This window comes from Micropterus dolomieu, linkage group LG21 (genome assembly GCF_021292245.1).
Source record: "Micropterus dolomieu isolate WLL.071019.BEF.003 ecotype Adirondacks linkage group LG21, ASM2129224v1, whole genome shotgun sequence".
NCBI lineage: Eukaryota > Metazoa > Chordata > Actinopteri > Centrarchiformes > Centrarchidae > Micropterus > Micropterus dolomieu.
In genome coordinates this window covers 22,946,359-22,972,053 of record NC_060170.1, presented here as the reverse complement: position 1 = coordinate 22,972,053, position 25,695 = coordinate 22,946,359, and the positions used below count along the sequence as shown (strand labels likewise).

The 25,695-nt window shown below is 41.4% G+C and overlaps 1 protein-coding gene across 2 annotated transcripts in view; it reads left to right on the top strand.

Moving 5' to 3' along the window:
* The first annotated feature begins 1,424 nt into the window (after positions 1 to 1,424).
* osbp2b (oxysterol binding protein 2b) overlaps positions 1,425 to 25,695 on the top strand; it is a 49,102-nt gene continuing 24,831 nt past the window's right edge. The window contains exons 1-2 of one of the 2 annotated variants that reach the window (XM_046034515.1): positions 1,425 to 1,966; positions 9,613 to 9,821. In XM_046034515.1, coding sequence (XP_045890471.1) covers positions 1,809 to 1,966; positions 9,613 to 9,821 — 367 coding nt within the window. In that variant the 5' untranslated portion in view covers positions 1,425 to 1,808. The remainder of the gene's footprint in view (positions 1,967 to 9,612; positions 9,822 to 25,695) is intronic. The other variant, XM_046034516.1, reaches the window with a different exon arrangement.

The following is a 25,695-nucleotide window of genomic DNA, read 5'->3' as shown; positions in this document are numbered from 1 at the left end:
TTCATTTGATTAGACCTAGCTAGGTAGTTTGTGAATATGGCTGCAGTGAAAGTAAGCAGACCTATTGTATATAAGAGTGATGATCCATAGAGTAATTGACTTGCATGCTTTTGTTGGTAGAGCCAACGGGTCAGGGGTTTAATTGCACTGATGTGAAAATTTGATATTGTGTTTCATTTTTGTAATACATGGTTTTCTGACACTGTAATGAGCAGCTGAGTGGAGTGAATGTAGTTGTTTTTCAGGCATGTGAGAGCACAAGCTCATGATTCTCTCCCAAGATGTTGTGTTGAACCCTTCAATCAGGGCACATGGCTGTGTATAGTTTTGTTGTTTGTTTTTCTAGTTAAAAAAAAAAGAAATATGTAGCAGAGATACACTAGAAAGCAACTGTGTGTAGCATGAGTTCTCATCGGTTTGTCTGCTGTGCGTTTCCAAATAAAAAGGGCTACCGTTTTTTTATGAGAAACGTTACTTGTATTTATTTTTACTGTGTTAGTACTGTGGGTAATTTTGTTTGGTTTTTTGACACATGATCAATCATTAAATGCATTTGAGAACAGCACCTTTACTCTGGTCACTTTTCAATGCTGTGCAACAATTACACCACACTAATATCATTTTGACAACATTGCCACCTTGTGGTAAAGCCACGTTATCAGGAGCAAAATCAGAGACAGGCAACAGATAAGGCATCACACGCTGAACCCCCTTCCAGTACTTAATTGTATTCAACAAACTAGATCATCATCTGGTGATTTCCCCAATGTAAGAACTGACATACTTTCATTTAAGGTGGCAGTGTGATAATAGTCACTGTATACACAAATTAGTAAATGAGTAATTATCTCATCAACGGCCAATGGTACTAAACAACATGATGTTTCTTTGGATCATCACCCCTCACTTTCTCTGTGGGTAACATTAACCTGTGATGGGGGCAAGAATTGTTTTTTTGGGCTATTACAATTAAAGACCTGTGCATTGTGCATGTATCCTGTCACCTCCAAAATCCAGATTAAGTATTAGTTTGTGGTCATTTAGATAAAGCACTTCACACTTGTCTACTTTATTGGGTTAAATGCACCATGGGAGCACAATATAAACTCAAATAAATGACGTTTTTCCAAATGTTGACCTAGGCAAACTACCAAAAACCAGTCAACAGGTAGAGAGAGGCCTGTTACTGTGCAGTGTTATCAATTTGTGTATTTATTATGTATTTTTAGCCTATGTTTGTTGTTGCATACTCCCCTACACTTGTCTGCTCTCCTGACAAGCATCAGGTCTGAAATCAGCCGCCAAACCGCATGTCAAATGTTTAGATAACAACGTCACGTGGTGCAGGTCTGAATCATAGACTTGAATTGATAGAGCAGGCGTTTCCATTCACATTCACGCTCAGCGAGTGTCCAGGTCAGCAGCCGCTCCCTCCCTCCCAGAATTACTGTCATTATCGGTCGTCATGGAAATCGCTGTTGATTTGGTGACAGCCTTATCAGTAGTAGATATGGAGGTCATGTAAGAAATGTCCTTTCTATTCGATCCAGCTCTGTGCTCTGAATCCTCTGCAGTCTGCATCAGCAAAGTGTCTTGGCATCACTTCTCGTCCTGCGTTGTCCATTCCGGCGTCATGTGAAAGGGGCTCACGGTCGGTGGTCTCTCTCGCCTTAGACCCGGACCCTCCTTCCGGTCGAGCTCGTTCGTCAGCGCCGAGGTCCTCGCTCAGGTAGACACGGTGGGGAAGTGTCCCCGTCCCCGCTGTCCCCGGTTTATCCTGCACCCTTCGGCGTGCGGCGGAGCGGAGGATGAGCGAGCAAGGGAAGGGCTCGGCATCTGCCTCTGCCGCGGCCCCGGCACCAGGATCGGATACTTACAAAGGCTGGCTTTTTAAATGGACCAACTATTTGAAAGGGTACCAGCGGCGGTGGTTTGTCCTCAGCAATGGCCTGCTTTCATACTACAGGTAAATGGTGCAGACGCGGCGTGTAAGATTTCTGAATATAAACAGCGACTCTTTATGTTTCTGTAAGCGCATCAGATCATTACAGCTGGCTGCCTCAGCTGGCTAGCAGCAGGCTAAAGTTAGCTGTCAAATGGACAGTTGTCGGTTTACTTTAAGCTGACAACTGTGACAGCGTCGGCGTTTTATTATGACTGACTGTATGTTGCGGAGAGACACCAAACACAGACAGACATACACACAGCAACGATAACAGCAAGGTTTCTAACTCAATAAAGTGTCAGAAATGTAGCTACAGTAAGTACAGACGTTAGCTAGCAAACTAAGCTAGCTCGCGAGCCTTCGCTCATGATCCAGCTCTCCGCTCCTCACCGACAACCGGTCTTTAACGTGTTGTTACTAAAGTCGAGGTTATTATTTATTTTAATTTTAATGTCACTGTCTTAATGTTTTATTCCTTATGAACGTCATATCATTTTGCGCAATTGAATTCACTAATTTCATGAGCCTTACGTTACCGATTCCAGCTAACGTTACTCAGTGTGATCACTGCAAGGAGATGCGTTGCAAGAGGTGGTCGCTATCATTATCATTATGTCCTCTCTCTCATCACGCAGGTTGCTAGTTCTGAGCTAACGTTAGCTATACAGTAGTCTAACACCTGTGGCTCAGGTGCCTCACGCAAGGAGTCATGTTTCAACCGGTTTCAACAGGTGTGTGTCTGTGTCTGTGTGTGAGGCACAACAGGGAAACAATGAATTACTCATAAAGCAGTCAAATGTTTAGTCCCCAAAACCAACTTGCTTCAACACAGAAAAGTCATATATATGAAGGTTTGATTAAACTGGACTAGGTCAGGTCAAGTGCAACTTTAATAACTTGACGTCAACATAAAGCAGAGTATTCAAACAAGTCCAAACTCAATTTTCTCAAACAACAACAACGTCTTCATTGTTAGTCAAATGTTAATACAACCCCACAGCAGGTACATTTTAACTGTCACATGGTGAAACTGTGTGCATGTGTGACAAAATAGTCTCAACTTTTAAGTCCACCTTCTAGCATTTTCAGAGCTTCATTCTCTGATGAAGATAGTGAGATGCGGTTGAAAGCTCTGAAGAAAGCTATAAGTCAGTGGACCTCTGAGATGAGATTATTTTGTCCCTGGACACTTTTAATTGTTTTCATTTCTTGGCTCTTACATGTTCAGCTCGACTGCTTTGGTCAACATATGAGATGCTCTGCTGTATCACCTTCTTGGTCACATTGCCCTAGGTTAGTGTTTCTCAACGGGGGGCGTTCCGAGGACGATTGGGGGCGCTGGAACCAATATTTTGGAAGGGGGGGCGCTGAGCTGCTTTTGGGGGGCGTTTGTTGGTTGGAAATTCTAAGCCGAGTTTCCACTTAAGATTCACAACAATACGAGTTTAAACTTTAAACTACTTGCAAAAAACTGTGGTCTGCAACATTAAAACCTGCCAGTTTAGTCCACTGCGACTGGACAAAGCTGTGTATTTTTTCTCTGTCAGCTACTTGTGGTGCAGCTTCGTGCTGCCTTCACGGGAACGGGAAGTCAGAGTCTTATCTCTAAAATTTTACCCACATGGCGTTCTCTGGAACTGAAAACTCTGGAAAATTGACGTTCTCTTTCTAGGTGGAAAAGTGTTTATTTCTCTGAGGAATACACCTTGAACGTCTTGTTATCTCAGTGGTTACACATTTACAAGAGGGATATTCTGCTGTCGGACATCCTGAAAGCAACTTCGCTGCGACACCAGCGAGTGACATGGACCCACCTCACGCTGTGAGTCGCAGACAGTTTGTGCCAAAGTGGACATACACTGTAGTTTCAGTAGGCTATGAAAATGTAACGTTAAAAACTGAAGACTTGTCTTGCTCTGTTGGAGATTGTAAGGGGCACTTTATCAGAGGTGCTGAAGTTAACGTGTGTGGAATTATTCGTGAGCTTTCTGTCTGATCACAGGTGTTGTTGGTTAGTTTCGTTTTCCCCCGGCATGAGCACCTCCTCGTCTCATTCAGTTTTGTCTGTTAGACGGCGAGGGGATACTTCCAGCGAATCAGTAACATAATGCAGTATCGGGCATGTAGTAAAATATTATGAATTCTCTTTAAATAGGCTAATGACGTTAGTCTTTATTTCAGAGAACTCAGATATGTGGGAGAGATTCTGAATGTGCAGAAAGTTATTAGCAAGCATGTAAGGAGCCTAGCTAATAAGGAGCGCTAAGTTAATGTTAGAATACAGATGGGTTTTTGAGGCTAGCATGCTGTACAGCTACGCCACAGTTACACTGTCATTCTGTGGGAAACCCTGAGTTATGATAAGTTATTAACAGATGACCGAATAAAGTCCAGTCAATAACTGAATAAAAATGGATTAATTTATTACTGAGATGAAAAGGGGCCACAAACACATTTATAGGTTACTTCCCCACAAAAGAGGTGGTAAGACTTAATCATGTGTGTTGAGCAGGGATGATATTAAATAAGTTGATCTACAGGAGAAAAATATTTAAAAGCAATAAGAATGCCTGAGAGCCTCACTAGATTATATTCTATAATGATTATATATTTTGAATTGTCACCTGCCACCTGAATTTTTAGACATTGCCACCATAAATTGGTGCAGAAAAGGCAGAAATTGGAGCATTCACTTATTAGTTAAATATAATTACTTTTCACATGGCTTTTTTGTTACCTTTTCCATGTTTTTAATAACAATAGTAACAATAAAAAAATCAACAATATTCAGGGCAAATAGCAAACATCTTGTTTGATGGGGGGCGGTAAGGGACCTGGATAATGGATAGAGGGGCGCTGGCCCAAAAAAGGTTGAGAACCACTGCCCTAGGTGCACTGATAAGGTTTTACCAATTTCAAACTTAATATTGATTGCAAAATTCATGAATAGACCCAGCATTTGGATCTTTTGCACTATGGAGTGAGTATGGAGCAAATTAATGATGCCACACCGGGAAGCCCTGAACCACCTATGTGCATGATCCTCATCAAAGGAGAGATAGAGTAATTGTTGCAATGGTTGTTCCCCCTATCTGATCCACTTTTACTAAATAAATGGATCATAGCAGAATGAATGTGCACCCACTGGAGTTAACTGTCCTCTGATAACAGAAATATTAGTCGCTATTAGTCAAAGCTGTAACTGTGGAGTTTAAATGCCTTTACAAATCAGATAGCCTATGATTAAAACAACTTCTAGCTTATGTACAAACTGATAATAAAAACAATGTGACACAAAGCTGATCCCTATAGGATAGTATTATTTTCAAATAGAGTGCAAAATTGGCTATGAAGGAGGAGGGCATTCACTGCTTTGTTTAAAGGCTCTTCTGCAGAGTGAATTCTGGTCCGTATGGGGGTTTGCATCTGGGTCCTCTGACTGCAAGCCAAAGTTTTGACTAACGATGCTTCCCTGCAGCTCCAGCAGTCATAAATGCAATCTTCAGAATTATAAATCTTCATCAGATTGGATAGAGAACATTCTCAAGTGGTTGTGCTCGCAGAAAAATCTCATCTAAACCAAATTTGGAGCCCATTTCATCTCATGCTACAGCCTAGTGCCACACTTTCTCAAGCAGCCTGATTGTCTTTTGTTGTCAGCACTGTTATTTGACACAGAGGTAGGATAGCCAAAGCCCCACTCCTGCCTGCTCTTGTGGTGAAAGAAAAGAAGCCTGTTGCCTCTACCCTTTATTAATAGTCCATTATGTTGTAAGGTGACTGCTGTCCCTGAAACAAAGGTAGCCTGTCAACATCTGAGCACAGAGGCAGTGAAGCACACAAGTTGTCCCCTACACTGATGTCTTCCTGGCAGGCCACACTGTATGTCTGAATTCAGGCTTTGTGTGCCTGAAGGCCACTGTCTGTGCCTTCTCTGGCCGACTGTGTGCACTTCTATTGTGAGTGAAGCTAAAGGGAAACAGTCAGACAAATGTGACAACATGTTAATTAAAGTGTCTTCACTGTGTGTCAAGTGATAATGGCGTTGCATTTCAGATGTACACTTTGTGCTAAACATTTTTGTCCTTGTCCTACAATTACGAGACAAATACACAGAGAAGTATGGCAGTTGGAAATAACTTTATACCATTTCCACTCACTATTTTAAGTTTACAGTTTCTGCTCTTACATGTCAAATAAGTAACCACAATTGTTTTGTCTTTGAGGATGGAGCGCTGTAATAAACATGAACCCAATTTTTAAGGATTTAATGATGTCACTTTGGAGAAGTATATGATATAATTTGATGGATAGACATTTCATAATGGATTAAATTGTCATTAAGAGGATGCCCTTTAAAGCCCAAGAGACTCACGTCACATCAGATGTAGCTCAACATGCTTTGACCAGTGTTCAATATTTGTTTGCCCTTTTGAAAAAGCCAGTTAATGTTTAAATCAATAGTGACTGACTGCCAATTAGAGGTCTAGCCAATAACCGGAGGCATCGCTTTCATTCCCAAGACCTGCTGATGTCAAAGCGAAGGCTTAGTTCTCTGACTTGTAGCGGTGTGCTCTGACTTCCACACTCAGCACTTGCGCCTGTTAAAACACTAACGAATTTTATAGAGATTCAACATTACACTTGTTATTGATTATGTTTGGCTCTGACGCTGCAAAGCTTGCGGTCTTTTATTCCACATCAGCCTTGTCTGTTTTAGTTTAAATCACAGAAAGAGCCTCATTGTGCTACTCTCACCAGGACTTGTAGCAAGATCTTTGTCCTCCCTCTCTCACTGAATTTTCATTTTTAATTTCCTAATTGACTTTTGCTCCCAGTTTTAATACTCTCAGCACTACTTACTCACTTCTTAAAGTAAATCTGGCTTGGTGCTTTAGGAAAGATTACAGGGCATTAAAGCTTTGAATGCTATTGGAGCTGCCGTATCAGTGAATCCAGCCTTGTCTTTCCTAGTAGAGCAGGCCTGCCACATTTCCTTCTCAGCTGCAGGAGAGTAACTAGATAGTAAAGCAATTTAAATGCTTAGTGGGGGTTTGGCACCACTGGCATCCCTTTGGAGTGTCAGGTTATGGTGTTACTGCTCACACACTCAGCTCCTGGGTGCAGGGAGAGACAGTAGTGAGCTAGCGAACCTTGGGCCCAGCTGGAGGATAGAGCCTTGTCTGAACCCTGTTTATTAGCCTGGCACATCAGCAGGGTGACTGGAGCAAAAAATGTGGATGCTGTGATCTAATCTTGTTAATGGGCTCCTCGTTGTTCTTAGCATTACGTGTGTGTGTGTGTTTGTGTGTTTGTGTGTTTGTGTTCGTGTGTGTGTGTGTGTTTGTGTGTTTGTGTGTTTGTGTGTTTGTGTGTGTGTGTGTGTGTGTGTGAGAAAGCGTCCCTGTGTCTGGGCCTGCCCGGGCGGTCTTCATGTTTTTATGTGAAGGTGAGAGCAGCAGAGTGACTTTAAAACGAGCAGGGAGTCTGGCCACATTCTGACTACTTCATTGTTTCAGCGTTTCAGCAGGTCACGTCGTGCTGTCCGTGTTGCTTTCGTTTTCTTGCCTTATGTTTCCTTTCTGTTATCAGCATTACACATTCTCCAGAGTTTCTCTGGCTCCTTCCCTCCATGTATTGTGATATCTCAGCCCCCCAGCCACAATAAAAACCTATGTACACATTCTCATGCTCTGGGTACTGTGTCCTATATCCTCTGCCTGTCTGTGTATGTCTCCTCATGCTTATGGCTGTTGTTCTGTGTTGTTCACTGGTTGTTGTTCTGTCATTACATGCTCCAGATCGGTGGATTTGTGTTTTATGAGGATGTGTGCACAGGGGACTGACAGGTAAAGCACTGCTATTCTGTCCTGGCTCGGCGCAACATGCAGGAACCTCTCTCATGCCCTCAGCTGCCCCGACTCACCTTCACCCCCTCCTCCTCTAGTGCCTTAATGCCCCTGTAGTGCTTATCTCTCTTTCCCAGCTTTCGTAGACCCCGTGACTGTATAATTTCATGGCCTTTGCATGGCCTCGCCTCTCCACAGGGCAGAAGCGATCAGTGGGGATCTCATCTTAGTCATCAGCAGCACACTCAGTTTGTTGACCCACTTACAGCCAGGACTCTGCAGCTGAGTACGGCTGGGCTCGGCTAGAAACTGGGCTGCTCAGGAACCCCGCCTGCCCGCCCTCCGCAAGGCTTCACATGGCCCCAGTGCGGTCTCGTCTGCACAACTGATGTGCACCGAGCGCCAGCAGAAGAGCAGTACACTGAAGCGCTTGTTCTGGATTGGCATTATAACAAGACTTGACTTCAGGCTGTAGAAGCAGTGTTAGGGGGATCACTGCCTGGCAGAGCTCATGAAAACACTTCAACCTCTGACTTAATAAGGCTGCAGCCACCTTGTCAGTGTCAACTGAGACTGGAGCTGGTGTCGGGCTTAGTGCTGCTGAGAGGCAGCTGCTCGTGGCAGTGAGGGCTCACCGAGGATGGATGAATGGATGTTGGCACCCACAGACAAATACAGACGCATCCTCGTGATTGCATGGCTGCATGCTTCAAAATGGCTGTTTCCAAGAGTGTGGATGGGCGGTGGTGTGACACTGAGGATTGAGTATATATCTGTTTAAACACAGCATGTGATTTCGCTGATTAGTTGCTGCTCTCTGGTCGAGGGTGTTAATCAGCAAAATCAGCTGTCTGCGGCCGGAGTTAAGAGCTCTCTGAGGGACATGAAGCCCCATCCTTGCAGCTTAGCTTGTTTAACCGTGACAGAATCACAGGCAGACAGCTTTCCACCACAGATCTGTAAATGCAGTGTTTCTCTTTAATTTTCTTTTTTCCAGTTAACAATATTAGTTGCAGTAACCCTGTTCTAACAGAGACCTTATTATTACTGTGTTATGATGTAGAACAACTGTCTCATAATTATGCTACTGAGTCAATTCTACAGCAGTTTTCATATTTGGATGAGGTACAGCATTATTAACAATAGCTGTGCAGCCATTGTTTATTTGATTTCTTTGTAAACTTGCAGCCTGTACATTTGGCTTAGACTTTGCATTGTGCAACACTCCCTTGGCTTTGCTCTTTGTTCCAATGTCTTGCTCTGCTGCTTTGGCTCTCTCCCCTGCTATCTCTCTCATTTTTTATTTTTTTTTTTAACCTCTCTCACACTCTGTTCTCTCTTTGTTCACGCCGTTATTCATTGTTTGGTTTTGTTCACTACAGAGGCTTCAAGCCAGACAATGGCCTTGTTATCTATACTACTGTGGCCCACTGAATGTGCAACAGTTGGTCTTAGTGGAGGCTACACAGAATACCAACAATTCAGCACACTCACAGCAGGGCAGGGAGGTCACGCTGAGTTAATCAGAAATTCAGACTATACCATTTGTTTAACATTAGCGGGTTTAGGTTTCATGAATGTACTATAGAGAAGGTGTGGCTGCTGCTTGGCTTTCAAACACATAATATTCAGCATTTCTCTGTCCCTTCTCGCCTCCCTGCTTGTGCATATGTACTATATGAATGTCAATTGTACTCTCTACATGCATGATGACAGCCCCAGACCAGTGTCTTCAGCTCTCTTGTGTCTGCTTGTCTTTCTCTCTCTCTCTCTCTCTGTCTTTTTCTGTCTCTTTTTCTGCCTTGTATTTTGTTGCAGGACGCAGGCAGAGATGGCCCACACGTGTCGTGGAACAATCAACTTGGCCACAGCACATATCGACACAGAGGATGCCTGCAATATTGTCCTGAGCAGTGGCGGCCGCACTTACCACCTGAAGGCTAGCACAGAGGTGGAGCGGCAGAGATGGGTCACAGCATTGGAGCTGGCCAAAGCTAAAGCCATCCGCATGATGAACGATCAGTCTGGTAAGGGGAGCTGGAGCCAGCAGCTACTTATATAGAAACTTTAAGCTGCATGGCATGCTGTTTATAGTCTCTCAAGTGCAAACTGTGTAATACACACATGAGGCGCTGGTGCAAGACATTAATGGTCAGACTTTAACCTTGATAAACAAAGGCTGGGCTGATAAAGTCTTGGGCAAACATGCAAATGTGTGTTATGACTTTGTTTGTTCAGTTATTAAGATCCCTGTAAGGTTAAAGGTGTGGTCAACACTGGGTCAGCATGTTCAGCATGGTCCTCAGGCCAGCATAGACATTTGGATATATTTGATGTTCCACTGTCCCCTGGAACTTCATATTCTGCACAGCTGGTGTTTCAGCTCACGCCCTCCTTCTTTAATGTAATTCAGATTCCAGTGTGAGCCAGGAGAGGGCAGCGCCGTCTGCTCAGTCGAGTTGGAAAACAAGTATGGAGAATGCAAATGGTACTGTGAAAACCGGGGCTTCTATTCAGTCTTCTCCTGACAACAGAACAATCTCCTCTGCAAGAGTGACTTGTATGCTTGAATTAGGTGTTGCGGGTCGAAGGCTGTGGGAAAAGCCCAGGAGGACCGTTTTTCTTCATATTTCACCCTGGAATCATCCCAATGCCTCTCTGCCCCAGTCTTTTGCAGACAGGGTCTACAGAGACTGAGACAGGCTATATATTCCTCTGGCCTCCATTTGAAAGCTAGATCACTAAATATAGAGTGGGAAGGAATGTGAGTACTTTTTGGAACACCACTTCCAGTAAGCAGGAGAGAAATATTGCTGTATTTGTATTTTGAAAAGGTTAGACTTTTGAACTACACATATTTCACGAATATATAAAACATGCTTTCCAACAACAGTTTACACCAGTGTTTTCTTCTGGACCCATTCCAGAATCCAGCGAAAAATGATGAAATTCAGATATAAGCTAGAAATGTCTTTTTCAAAGAAAAAAACATACTCTATCTATTTGAAATGTAGAGAACTGATACAGTTTTCATGACCTGTTAACCACATATGAAATTTTGTGCTTTGAAAATGACAATCAAAGGCTTTTGGCCAGCTAGCCCTTGACCCACTGTCAATTTTAGCAAGCTGTTGAAATTTAAATGTAGTTTGTAGATTTTAACACTGTCATTTAGAATTTCTGAAACTATTTGCTAAATACTTTTAAACACAAAACTTTAAATCTCTAGTAACTGTTGCATTAGTGCTATAACTTCCTGCCATGGATTAGACTCTTATTGTATAAAGCTGTACATTGTTTGTACTTTGTTTAAGCTTTGACTCAGTAAGTGCTTTAAAGCTTAGAGAAAGAGTACATGTGTCTTTGTGTTTTTCTAACATTTCCTTTCACTACTAATCTATCTGTGGGAGGAGGATTTAAGAGAACATGAGAAAGGGGCACATTGTGTTGATCAGAAAATGAAGTATTGGTTAATACAACTTTGAGCAATGCTTTAATACCACAGTGAATGGCTATATATGATGTCAGTGCTTATCAAAATTTAATTTATGGATCATTTTGCTATTAGGCTCATTCTTTGTCCACTGTTAGACATACACGGATCAGTGACCAGGTGCCTACATTCATTAATTTGCTGCTCCTCTCTCTGTCTGTGGAACAAAGAGCTCCAGTTGAGACCTGAGGAGAGCACAGTGTAAACTCATCGTATGTGTAGATAGAGACCAGGTATAACTTGATAGCCTTGCCGTGGCTTGTTGTTGTTCTTCTGTCTTACGCAGACAGGAAGATTTTAAAATCCAATAATGCACTAAGACTCCTGTCTCACCTCGAATCTCAGGTCTCTCTTCGTCTGTGAGCCATGACATTCTTTTCTGTTTTGAAGTTACCTGAACCCCGAATCAATTACTTGAATTTCTTGTTAGTACTGGTGTCACATCTGCAGTCCTTTCCATTTATAAGCCTTCACTTGTAAATTGCCTGTCCTTCAAGAGCGCATCTTGTTCTAATTTAGGCTTAGATTGGATTTCTATCAGCTTACTGAAGCTGCTGCCTGCATGTGTTCAGCAGGTGGCAGTGTTCCCCCTCACTTCAATGTGACCTCTCCTCTGGGTTTGCCTGCCTTGTTTTTGCCACTGCCTGTGAAAGTGGGATCGCAGCCAGTGGATTCACTTGAATGGCTTGAATTTTGCGAGCCTGACATGCACTTTCATTTGAATTTCACACAAGTGAAAATGTGCTTAGATGGTGCAATTTTAGTTGAAACTGGGACGATTTAGTGGAAGTTGGTGGAAAAATTGAGAAATTTGTAGATGCTGGAACCAGTCATCCAATCAGTGGTTTCTGTGGGTCTAGCTGAGTTCAGAGAGATTTAGCTGAGGTAGGCATGAGAGGAACAGCAGCAGCTACAGATCCACAGTAGAGCCTCTCCTCCTGCACCTGACCCTGATGTTCCCAGAAAGCTGATGTGTATCTTGAGTTCTCAAACAACTGCGCATCGATCTGCATTAGCATTTGATCAGTAAGTCAGTCTGACAGTCATCCTTATTTAAACTGACTCTGGTTACTCTAGTGTGTGAGTAAACTGGTAGGCACATGATTTACTTGTTGGGTTTCAGTTATCGCATATATATTTACATTTATCCTTCTGCTAATGTTATTTTTTCTCTTACTACTTTTCTGTATCTTTCCCTTTAACTCTTTTATTTTAACATCCCAAGCTGCTGTTCTCTTTTTAAAATAAAAGGAAGTGCTTTTTCCATGGTCCTGAAACAGTGGGAATTATTAGGACTGCCTTACTTAAACAAGCTTTCCACCATTCCTCCTCTTTTCCTATCTCCTAACTGTCTCCCCCCAAGCCATCCATACACTCAGGCATTCGATCTTTCTCTCTTTTCCACTCACCCTCTCACTTGCTGTCTGGTTTTCCCGCCCCCTCCCTCCCTCCCTCCCTGCCTATCTCTCTCGTGCGCGCACGCTCTCTCTCTCCTCCTCTCTCTCAGTAAGCCATGTACTCTGCTTTTCATCCAGCGGGTTTTAGCCCTGAATGGAATGACCCTCTGGTTTTTCCAACTCTTCACGTGTTTTTTGGCTTAAAACATTGCTATTATCCTAAAAAGTCTGGGGACAAAATAGAAATGGGATAAGGCACGGTTTCTCAGTCTCTTGTAAGTATGCAGCTTTTCTTCTATTTGTGTGTGCGTGTGTGCGTGTATACATGTTCATCTGGTTAAGGTGATTAGATGCAGCTGTGTATAAATGTTTCCATTGTTAGACAGAGGCTGAATACTGTAGACATCTGTCCCAGAAATTATTCTAGCTCATTCAGGAGACAAACTCTGCTTGGAAACTGGAAAACATTGTAGAATTATTAAAGTATAAAAATGTTTCTCCATTAACAGTGAATACATTGATGAAGAATAGATTCAATTGATTCAATTGTTTTGCTCTTTTGTATACATTGTGAAAGGGTTGTAGGGCTGCGTTTATGCTTGTTGTACATTTGTTTTATTACACCTGTCTACATGACAATACATTCAGGCAGAAAACGAAAGAAAAAGAAAGTAACCTTTCCACAAAATGAATGCCTCAGTAAATTTGTGACTCACAACATGATTTTAATGATTTGCTTATAAAGTGAAAAATGGAATCTTTTGACAGATCTAGAAATAGATAGCTAGAAATATCTACACTTACTGTATTGATCTAAATGGAGCCAAAAACGGTGTTTTAAACGTGTTTTAAAGTGTTGTTGGGCAGATGGCACGCTTATCATCCTCATCAATTAGTTCTGCAGCGGCTGTGTATTGAATTGCTTGTCCTTGTTTGTCTTGGATGTAAAAGCGCGTGCCAGCTGAGGTCGATTTGCTAGATCAGCTCTGTCCCCAATGACGAGGGAGATGGAGACAAAGAGATCAGAGTCGGATTCAGTTTTGTGACATAACAAACATCTCTGCCAGATGAAGCCAAGCTCTATCCAGGGATCACAAACACTGAGGCTGTCCAAGTAGTCAACCAGCCAAAAATCATCCTCAGGGTTTCTATCTCCTTTTTTTCCCTTCTTCCTGTTTTTCAGCCACATTTAACTTCCTCCTCCCTTTTCTGCCTCTTAAATATGTTGTGAATGTAACAGCCCCGTCTCATAATGGATTTTACCTCTCTAAACTCACACTCCCTGTATAAACTGCATGCCTCCCCACCACTCTTCGCCACGACTACATCGATCTTGAAGTTACATGCCACCTTCTTCCTCTCCCACTGCTCTGACTTGCTCTTTGAAACTCCATTGTGTCTTTGTTGTTGTTTTTCTTAGAGTATATGTGAAACTAATCAAACCCATTGTCCTTTTCCTGTCAATAAGCATTATACAATAGGTTTTTAAGCCTACAGGGCCTCAGTGTTTTGCATGTTGAACACATGACAACTTTTAAATTGTAGCAACATAACATTGTGTAAGTAAGTGTTAACAAGTAACAGTTGAGTTCATTGTAAACATAATTAAACATTTTAGTGTAGTTTCTGTGAGTGAAACTTTAGTCCTGTTGTCTTTAAGCTTTCTGAGGATAAAGCTGTCGCCATCTTTGATGTGCACAGTTACAATGGTTATAGGTGTTGTTAATTGGACCAAAACTTGGATAATATTGTAGTAAATAATTAGAATTATCGTTTTCCTTTCTGCTTGGTTATGTACTGCATGTGTGAGTGCGTTCTTGTGGGAGTCTCACCTTTTGTTTCTTGCATGGGTGTTTTGGTATTAGACCTTTGTTACAGAATCCACTCTTCATCACTTGTACTAGTGTGCTGTCTTTTGTTGCATTGGGATTTGTCTGCTCTGTATGGCTCCAGTGTGTCCAATGACCCGCAGTATGCTGCATGAAACCTGAATTCATTATTAAGCTCATATTGTGTCCCAGTTGACACCTTCTGACGCACTGTAGAAATTGGGAACGCTGATACAGGCAGGTCATCAAAATAAAAATTAGTTAAACAGTGTGCAAGGCGGTCAACTGGGAAAATAGTGGTTTAGTGTTCACATTCACTTTTCCATTTTCCTGCTTTTTAATCCTCTTAATGGATTTCTGTGTTGTGACACCTCTTTTTCACTGGTCAGGTATTGCTCTTTGTGCCAACTTCTGCTCTTTTCCACACAGTCGACATAGTGTTTCCAACAGTACTGCGGTCTGCCAGAGTGGGCTGGATTTTGTTGTTTTGTTGTTGTTGAAAGGCCACAAGTGATGGAAGCTCTATTCTCTGTGGACAATATTAATTTAGACCTTCTCTCTGGTGTTTCACGCTAAGGGCCGTGAGAGATGAAAGTAAAAAGTATTTCTTACCGCCAAGCCATTTTGGCTCATGGTTTAATATTATCAGAATATTTTGAGTAAAGTCTGAACAGATGGAATCCCATTTTATATTTTGTCACTGTTGTACATTTATGAGTTTGTGAACACTGGCATGACACAAGTTCCTATTTAACGTTTTTAAACAAAATCTCATAATCATTCTGTAGGTTAGATGGTTAAAAACACTAAACAAATAAACAACCATACTATTACATTACCTACATTACATACATTAAGACATTTATAGTCAAGGTAGCATGTATGTTGACCTAAAGGATAGAAGTTTCTATTAAGGGAGTGTTCTCTGATATCTGATATCAAGCAATCTATGTAAATACACACATGCATTACAACAACTGCAAGGTCCATGTTGTTGTCACTTCAGGTATGCTTTACAAATACATGGACCTCTAGCAGTTTACTGTGAGATATAAAGATGATTACACGAGTGCTATAAAAATCTCAAGGAGGTGATTTCTTCCTACTGTTCATTTGAACATTTTGAACAACAGTTGATGTTCATGTAGGAACAGTTATGCTCTCAAAAAACAAACATCCTTACATTTGGACTGAGGAGAGTCAGACTTTGAAGTCCAAACTGTAGTATGCAGGTGTTTTGGGACTAGCCTACTATGATGGAGTTCTTGAATAACTTCTTGCTTCCAAACTGTAGTGTTATGGGCCTTTGTCTATAAAATGATTGGTTCAAAGCTCAGTTTGAGCTCACTGAAACTAGAAACCATACACTGAACAAAATTATAAACGCAACACTTCTGTTTTTGCCCCCATTCATCATGAGCTGGACTCAAAGATCTAAGACTTTCTCTATGTACACAAAAGGCCTATTCCTCTCAAATATTGTTCACAAATCTGTCAAAATCTGTGTTAGTGAGCACTTTGCCGATATAATCTAATCCACCCCACAGGTGTGTTATATCAAGATGATCAGACAGCATGGGTATTATACAGATGTGCCTTAGGCTGGCCACAGCAAAATGCCTTGATACTTAAATAGAATCTTTATTCAGAAGTTAAAATACTACTTACTCTTATTTGCATTATACACATTTTTATGATCATGCAAATTATTGCAGAGGGAACAGTTGCTGCAGGAGTTAAGGCAATTCTCAATAGTTCTGTATTTTTAACTACCATTACCTATACATGCTTCAAGACTGCAGGGATATTTTTGAGCCTTTAAACATCAAAATTTTAAGGGCACAACTCACAGAGGTATTTACAGTGCCAACACCAACAGCTGCCATGCGAAGATGCTACCTGGACTTGAGGTTATTTGCTGGTGATGAATATGTGCAATCAGGCTGGATGATTCATCGCCCCAGCGTATAGAGAGTCAGCTATAATTTCACTCTGCTACGTGGGGCACTGAGATGAAGTGTCTGTTTGGGATTACTACATAAATCATCAAGTTGATGCATGGTTTCTCTACTAAGTCAGTGCAGACTGACGCAGGAAGCAATTACTCTAAACTCTTACATTTGTGGTTAATTAAAGATCTCCCACCTCCTTTGGATAAGCAGGTTACTATCGCCACAGGAGGAATGCAGTCCATTAGGAGCCCTCAGTTTCAGACTTGTATTTTACTGCAGTTGATTGTAGTCTTTCTGGTTCATACATGCAAATTGTCTTCTGTTGCCTTAGTGACAGTGAGGCAGGACTGGGTCTGGCATGATGTCTTTTAGCATGGTCCTATAGCATTTATGGCTTCTGCTGCTGGAACTGACACAGCCTAATGTTTTAAATGGTCTCAAACTCTGATTGTGACTTCTAAAATGTCATTTTCCTGTTATTTCATTCCAACAAGGAAATAGTTTTCTTCAACAGAGCTGTTTTGAACTGGTTTTTAATGAGCATTCAGGCTGTGGGGAGTGTTTGGGTTCCTGGATATTCATGCAGTAATTGGCCTAATGAGACACCTTCTTTCTCTTTAGTTTGTCTTTCAGGTGGTTTGGCCTTCATCTGGCTTTCCTCCAGAAAATAAACAGGTCTTTGTGGGGTTGGAATTCTTCTTAACTTCAAAAGAATATCATGTAATGTTTGGAGCAACTTAGATGTCACTCATTAGAGCCCAGAGCATTATTATAATTTAGATGCAATACCAATTTACCTTTACACATACTGTATGTATGTAAGTGTTTTTATTACCTGATAGCACTGTCTATATGTACTGTATAATTACGACACTTAGTATTTTACAATGTGAAATCAAATACAGAAGCTTGAGAAAATATTCACCTTTAAATATATTTCTTATATATATCTTTTAAGGCCATTCAGCGCCACATGGGAATCTGATACCTTCAACAGTGACTTAATTGGTCATTGGTCTATATAATAATGATAATAACTAGAACTATTTAAATTAGCACTTTTCACACAACAGCTCAGTGTGCTGAATGACTGAAATCTAAATAGAAGAAAGAACAGAGTGTAAAATGCAGCCAAAAAAAGATGATATTTGAAAGGGCATTGATAAAATGAGCAGATAAATCACACAAAGCCTGCAGTTCTCACCAGTCAGGTTTGGCTCTCTTGCATGGTTAAACTTAACTGTACAGAGAGAAAAAACGAAGGTCAAGAATGAAATTAATTGAGGTTTCATGCTCCAGCAGCTCCTCGAACATGCCCCGGGACATTTAGGGGATGTTATTTATTTACAGTCCAACAATCTTTCCCTGTCAGCACTTCCCTCACCTCACTTACAATCCCTAGCAGCCCTCCCCTGTTGCCTGTTTCTGCTGTTATCAGATATTTTACAGAATCACTGCAACGCCGCAGACATGACAGTAGACAAGCTTTATGTGATACTGTAGCAGTGTTTTCAATTAAGGTAGGAACTTAGTATCATGTTGGCCTAATCTGTGCATTTCTATCCATGCTGTTACCCAAGGAAATGTTCTATAATGAAACAGTCACAGCTATACTTTTCTTGAAACCAAAATTCCTTCTGTTTTCTCTGTAAAAATAGATTTACAATGAGGGAGAGGATGCATTCATTTCACACATTTATGTGTGATGTTGCATCCAAGGTGTAGGGTGTCCTGGCCTACTAAAATACACTGATTATTATCAGTAACACCTAAAGAGTGTGTACTCTGAACACTAGCAATAGCCTTAATATAATTTAAAAATGGCCCTCTGAGGCCATGTTTACAAAGCTTAGTAATTAAAACCAAAGCTAGGCACTTTGATAACAGCCAGGGTCAGACACATATTCAAACACACTTAATCTAAAACAATTAATCCAAAACAGTAAACTGTCACATTTATTTCAATGTTGACAAATGCAACTATAAGTATTCTTTAAATACCTCCGTGCATGACATTTCCTTTCTTGTGCTGGCTTACTTTGTATATGTTTGTCTGGATTAATTATAGTAAAACCAGAAAAAGATTTTGGACTTTTAGAGTTTGAGCTGATTAGTTGGTTAATTGGATGTACAATTAGATGGCATTGGTTGTTCTAGCTATTGTCAGTCTAAGTAGACTTTATTTACTAAAAACTGAAATGAAAGTATATTTCAGTAAGAATATATTTGTGTTAGATTGGCAAGAGGCTCACAATGCTAGTTATTTGATAAATTTGGTTTATCATCCAGGCTTAAGTCTGGGTGAAATGTTGTCACGATAATATTAAGGATATTTTCTGATACAAATACATAATCACAATATCATACAATCACATACATGTAAAATAATCATGGCTATCAGGAGATCAAACTCTTCATACTGCATATGTCAAACAAAAAGTTAAAAAACTAATTTTTACACGTGTTATTATAAATGCTTTGACTAGCACAAATTGTGAAACAGTAACAGGATATGGTCATACTGTTTATTATGTTGTCACTGCAAGTAAATAAACAATATTGTTGTGCCAAGTTCTGCATGCCCGCCGAGAACTACATGCACCTCGTGGGAGGTAACACTCATATATGCTGAAAAAACGGGACGAGATGGATGCAACTCTCGGCAGGTAGCCTACAACATCTGTTCTGCCGAATAATGCATCCACCTCTTCAGGGGCCTTTTCCAGACACTTTGCTGTGCACATGCTCACCACATACTTTTGCTGAATCTCAAGGAATGCTCCTTCTACTAAGTGTAATAAACTATTAATTATTGTAAACGTTCATAAAATATATACTTTGAATCATTTATCATCATTGATATACCCCACAAAGAATATTTTATTGTTTTTAAACACTACTTGGAGATGCATGCAATTCTCGGCAGGCTTGCAGAACTGCACAACACCGGCCCTACCTAGAAATGTGTGTGTTCATGGTAGTCCACATTTAACTCTAGGGGCAGAGAATTATAGTTCAGGTGGCCAAGGTGACCTTGATTTGCAGTACAGTGTGATATGTACGCTGGCAGTAGCACTGAAACAATTCCCTTCACTTGCATTGAAAAGGAGGGAGTGAAGTTTGTTAATTTAACCTGGGGCTAACTACAGTATGAATTGCGTTACGTTGGTAGTGACATTGACCTCTCTGTGGGAGGTCAGATTGGAAGTAGTCCAGTGGAACGTGATTATTATAAAGAGATTCTGACAGAGGAGGGACACGTCAATTAGTAGGAGAGGAAATAGACATTTTATTGTATTTGACCATTTGCCCTTGGTGTAATCTGAGTTAATATGTCACAACTTAATCTGAAATCTTTTCCTCCCTCATGTCTCATCATACATAAGGTCCTTTTGGTGTCCTTTTTGAAGCAGCATTGCCTTTACTTAATATCATCTCTGCCATTTCCCCAAATAGTTGACTTTCTCTGTCAATCTACAAAAGCAGCAGACGGGGGGTTAACAGAGAGGAAGCAATGCATTCTGGTCTTAGTTGTGTAGATGACTGCTGGCTGCCGAGTCCTATCTCCTCTCTGCTTCACTCTCTCCCTCCCTCCCTCTCCCCCTCCCTCTCCATTCTGCACTGCACGGAGAGAAGCATGTGGAGGAGAATTGTGAATGTGTGTGTCCCAAGTGCGTGTGTGTTTCCGGGAAGAAAGGGAAGCAATGCAGGAGAGTACATAGGAATTACAATAGGGAGCGCCTGCATTGCTCCCCTGTCTGTGTACTGTATGTATGTATGTATGTATGTGTGTGAGCGTGCAAGTATGTGTGTGCACTCTGCAATGCTGAACAGGGCAAGTCGCTGCCTCAGCCCCCCCCTCGCTGGGATTATGTAGTGGCCCGTGGCAGCGTTGCGTCTCAGAAAGCGTGGAGTGGGATCAGGCCTGCTGAGAGTGGGATGAAGGGCCGGAGCTGCTGGGACCCAGGGACGGTCCGCTCCCTCTGCAACTCGGGCTGCCTGAGTAAACTCAACCAGGGTCAGTACAGCTATGGCTAAAACTATAACACAGGAGCACGGAGCTGCCACACTCCTCTCCATCTGTCCAACGACAAAACCTTCCTCATCCTGCTATCTCCTCCTCATCGTACGCCTGAATGAGAGATAGCTGTCATTCCTTCATCCATCTTGCTCTCTCGGGCGTCTGTCATGGTCGCTCACATTTCTGCAGCCTCCCTCAGCAATGCAGCGCCTCATGCTGTAAAAAGAGCAGCCTGTCCTCTACCCTGCACTTCTCATTGCATGCAGTCTACTTCTCTCTTTCCCTTCTTTCTCCCGTGCTGCTCTCGCTCAGACTCATTTCCTCTCTTTTCTTTGCGCCTGCTCCTCCTCACATTTGCATATGGAGGAGTCAGAGCCTGCCAGGCCTACGTGTTGTGTCTGTGTCTCTGTGTTTGCATATTAAAGTGTGAAGAGTTTCTCGCATTATCAGAAACTGTAAAATGTGACATGCTGTATATCCCAGGCTAGAACCTGTCCCTGAACGCAAATGTGACAACAGGACATTTCATATAATGTATTATGGTGCTGTGGGGCAGTAACTAAGGACCACAGATTAATAGGATTTTTGCACTGTTCACTCACAAGCAGTACTATCCTGCATAACATATTGTCCAAATGGTAAAGGCTTTTGCACAGAACAAATCAATATTCTATTACTGCTCATGGCAGGTTAATAACATCCTATACAGTATGCTTCATGGTGTCTCTATATGATTATGTAGTTACCCTTGGAAGAACAAACGAATGTATTAGCTGTCATTGTCCTCTCACTGTCTCACCCTGCCGTTCTACCTCTCTCACTCACATGTATGGTTTTCTTGCTTATAGCAGAGTTGGACAATATTGGGTTGAACAGCTGTACTCTTAAGCCCCGGGCTCTCTGTCTCTTCACTTCGCCTGTTTGTTCACTGAAATGAGTTTGGCATAGGTGGTATGGGCCATGTTGTTTTAAGACTTTTCACAGTAGGCTTCTGCTCACTGTACTCTGTATGAATGTTGGGATGTGATTAAATTACACAAAAAAACAAGTGAGTCAGAACCAACACATCACAACTCTGAACTCTGAAATCCTCCAAGGACACAATAGTACTAGCTGTTGTCTTATCGTGACTCAACATAATGTAATAGATCAAAAACCTTCATAACAACGTCCTGTATGTAACAGTGGTAATATTAAAATATGAAAGTGCTCATGTATAAACGTATGTATAAACACTTACGAGTTTATACTGGTGTTTCCCAAATCTTGAACAGCCTCCGAAGAGCCAGCCTGTTGTGAACATGTTTGAAACATTGACAGAGAAAATACATTTGACATGCTAAACATGTGGATTTAAGATATTTTTATACAACATGTGGATTTGGGACATTGATACAAAAATGTGGCTCAACTTGCTGGTTTAGATTGGAAGTGATTGTTTTATTATGATATGTGAATAAATGTGACTAGTAATATAAGACACAAGTTGCTCTAGGCCACTTTCTTTCTTTCTTTCTTGGTGCCTTTGTGTGAAATTAATATGAACATTTGTAATGTAAAGATGTCTAAATAGCTTTTTTTCTAGATCGCCTTATTCATTATGTCCATAAACAACCAGCTGTTAGTACAACTAACAAATAAATGAACTAATAAAGATAAACTCTAAACTAACATAGATAATTATATGGGTGTAAATCAGAGCCCAATGTCCAAGCAAATAGCATTACCAAGCAAATAAATCAAAATAAAGACCAGTTTTTGTTAGAACATAGTTTAATGACAAAGTTCAGTAACAATGGTTAAGCGGTGGCTCAGGGCCAGTAGAAACCACTTTAGCTCGGTATGTTTGAGAGCTCGTTGTTCCAACTGGGGCACTGTTTAAAAAGTAACAAATAAAACAGCCTGAATAATATGATGCCTTTCAGTGTCGCAACTCCCCACGATGGAGAACTCTGGTAGGCACGCACATGACAAACAATCATAATCTGGCTGACAGCCATGTCATTGTGACTGTCATGAAGGCAGCGCTCCAGTTTTAGGAAGAACTTGGGATTAGTGAAAAATAGGAGAGAAAAACGGCAAAAGAAAGAGTGCAGTTGTTGCTTTATGTAAGGATAAATTCTTTATGCTAACAATCCTGATTGGAATCTGACAAGCCTCTGAAACATTTTATGACTTCTATCTAATTAATTTTAAATGGTAGATGTGGGGGCGGTGGTGCAGTGGTTAGCACTGTTGCCTCACAGCAAGAAGGTTGTCTGCCTGCGTGGGTTCTCTCTGGGTGTTCTGGCTTCCTCCCACCGTCCAAAGACATGCGGACTAGGTTGATTGGTGACCCCATATTGTCCTTAGGTGTGAGTGTGATTGGTTGTTTGTCTATGTGTGGCCCTGCGATGGATTGGCGACCTGTCCAGGGTGTACCCCGCCTTTGCCCGATGTCAGCTGGGATTGGCTCCAGCCCCCCTGTACGCAGGATAAGCAGTTGAAGATGGATGGATGGTAGATGTGGAAGTATGGGCATATATCTACTCTATGTTCTTGTAACATGAAGCAGCACCCAGAGAGAATGCCTGTCTCTTATACTCTCTTATATGTTGCCACACTGGGATCAACACAGAAAAGTGGGTACACTTTTGGCCCTGTACCTGGCCATTCACATCATTACATTCATATCTACTTTTGTCCCTGTCAATTATAAAAAATGTATTTATGAAATTGGACATTTGATAATTGGTGGCATCTGCAGTCAGACAATGAAAGTTCTCTTACCCTGCATACTGGGTAGGCTGCTATGATGAACAGAATTATTGTGGAGTGGTTTGTGGCTCCACTACCATGTGAGATTCCGCATCACTTTGATAATCAATTCTCAGTGAAGTATGTCTGTGTTTCTGAGAATATAAAAACTTTGTCAGTGTGCACAGGCAGTTGACATTTTACTTTTATACCTCCCTTGTTACAAACTCATGCTGTATGCATTTTTAGGGGTTAGAGCGCAGGGTCAGCCCCTTGAGCTCCTGCTATGCACTCATCATTTTAAATTTTTCAAATATTAATGCACTTAACGTAAGAGACACCTCTACTCTTGCTCTGTGAAGGCAGTCCCCTCTTTTCTTTTTTGATGGTTACCTTTATGGCTCATTATCTTGCAGCGCTGGCACCTAGACAATTATCATGATGAATCACGATCTTGCTGTGTTCCAAGGTTACTGACTCATGGAGCTAAATCTTTCTACATTATTAGGGTGAGAGACAGTTACAGTAACAATGAGCTCTTATCAATGGCATGAACAGTCAAATAGGAGATCAAAATGCTTGTCAAGCTATTAAAACTAGTTTGTTAAGTTTTGTTGAGTTGGAATTGCCATTGCAGTGCTTAGTATGAGTGGGTGATATGGATAAAATACTTTGTTAGGATTAATTTTGATCAAAAACTAGCAGGTCGACAAACATAGTAGTAGTAGTAGTCCAACTGTGTACCCAGAATGCCAGCTCGCCCTTCGTCTTGCAGCCTTTTATTTCTCGAAGCTCTTGCCATGTCCGGGAGCCTCTTACTTGGTCACTCTTGATTTTCTCTTCTTCCTTCATCACCATCCTCTTCGGTCTCTTCGTCTCTGCCATTAACTAATGTTATGTCCATAGAGGCTGCTAAGCCTGGCTATGTTGCCCGCTCGCCCAGCTCCAGCTCGACACCGGCTGCGCTCTTCCGCTGCAGAGCAATATAGTTGCTTGAAACTGGGCTGGCAAGCTAGACCGCAACGTCAACTCAAGATTTATAGCTAGCAGCTAAACCTCTGTGAAACCTCTGGCTGATTTTGCCGGCAACACAGGCAAACATCAGCTCAACAAAACAAGACATAGCAAGCCAGCTAATAAGTTATTATTTGCCATATATCCATACTGATAACACCGAGCTAGCTTCTTCTAAAGTACATTCTACAATATAGACTTTTTGCTTCTTCTTACAGCTTGCTTGCTGAAGAGCTGTGTTGGTGCCATAAACCATTCTCACGTGCATGTGAAGGCAATTTAAATCCAACATGGGAAAGACAGAGAGCCACTAAAGAAAAAAAAATGCTATATACAGACCGCATTACAGAATGTATTGAATGGCTATTACAGAAAAAGCTTCGACTGTAAAAATAGACTTTGGTTTCATGAATGTTTTGAAGATCCTAACTTTAAATGTGTAATAATACTGTAACTCAAAGATGTGTTACTGTATTTTAGGTCTCACTTGTAGTCACGTTTTTTTTTTATATTCCAGCCATGTTTTATATGAAGTAAGGTAGCTGTCAACAGACCATCCTCCTCTCACAGCTTGAGCAGCTGCTTGCTTGCACGTTAATGAAAGATTTATGTGTGTTCATGTATGCTTACCAGTCTTGTGTGCATGGGTTTAGATTAAGTTCTTTGCCAGTAAAAACTGGTAAATACAGGCTTCACATTTTGCTTTTGATAGTCCCTCTTGAGCAGCAAACTTCCTGTCACAGTGACCAGACTTGTGCAGATGAGCTCAGTTAGTATTCTGAGGTTGTAGGATAATTAATGACCTTAAACTTCAGTTATGCCATAAGCAAGAGCCATTTTCCTCACATAGGTTTGATGCACCAGCTGGGAATTTAGAAAATGTATTCAGCATACCAGAATATAAATCTGCAGTTTAGTAGTCAGCAGACGGATTGTTTTTCTTTTTGTCTATCTTAGCACCTTATACAATAGTACTGAATTAAAATTTAGTTGCTGCAGTTTGCTGTTAATGTTTTCTTTTGTTATTTGCTGCTTTCTGAGAATGTTCGATTGGATACACGGCCAGAGCTGTACTGCAGAGCTGTGGGACAGTGATGAGTTGCACTGCACTGTTTCTCATTTGCTTGTGGAGAGCTGAGCGCTGTGTTACTGGGTTTAACCTGCTGTCTCCTCTGTTTGTCTCCTTGTGATGTATCTCAGGGGAGGTATGGAGCCAGTTAGCAATTACTGCCCAGGATTACACTCCTCTCCTCAGGGACGCATGCTCGCTTTTCATCTAGCTTCTCTGCTCTGTTTCTGATATACTTCTCATATATTCTCTTTCTCGTGCGCACTCCATCAAAACAGTCAGCTGCAAAGTGGTCATCTCCCTCTCTCTTTGCTGTCAGTGCTGAAATAAATCTTTTCCAACCACAGCTACAAGCTCTTCTCTGTGCTAAAAATACAATAATCTTCAGAT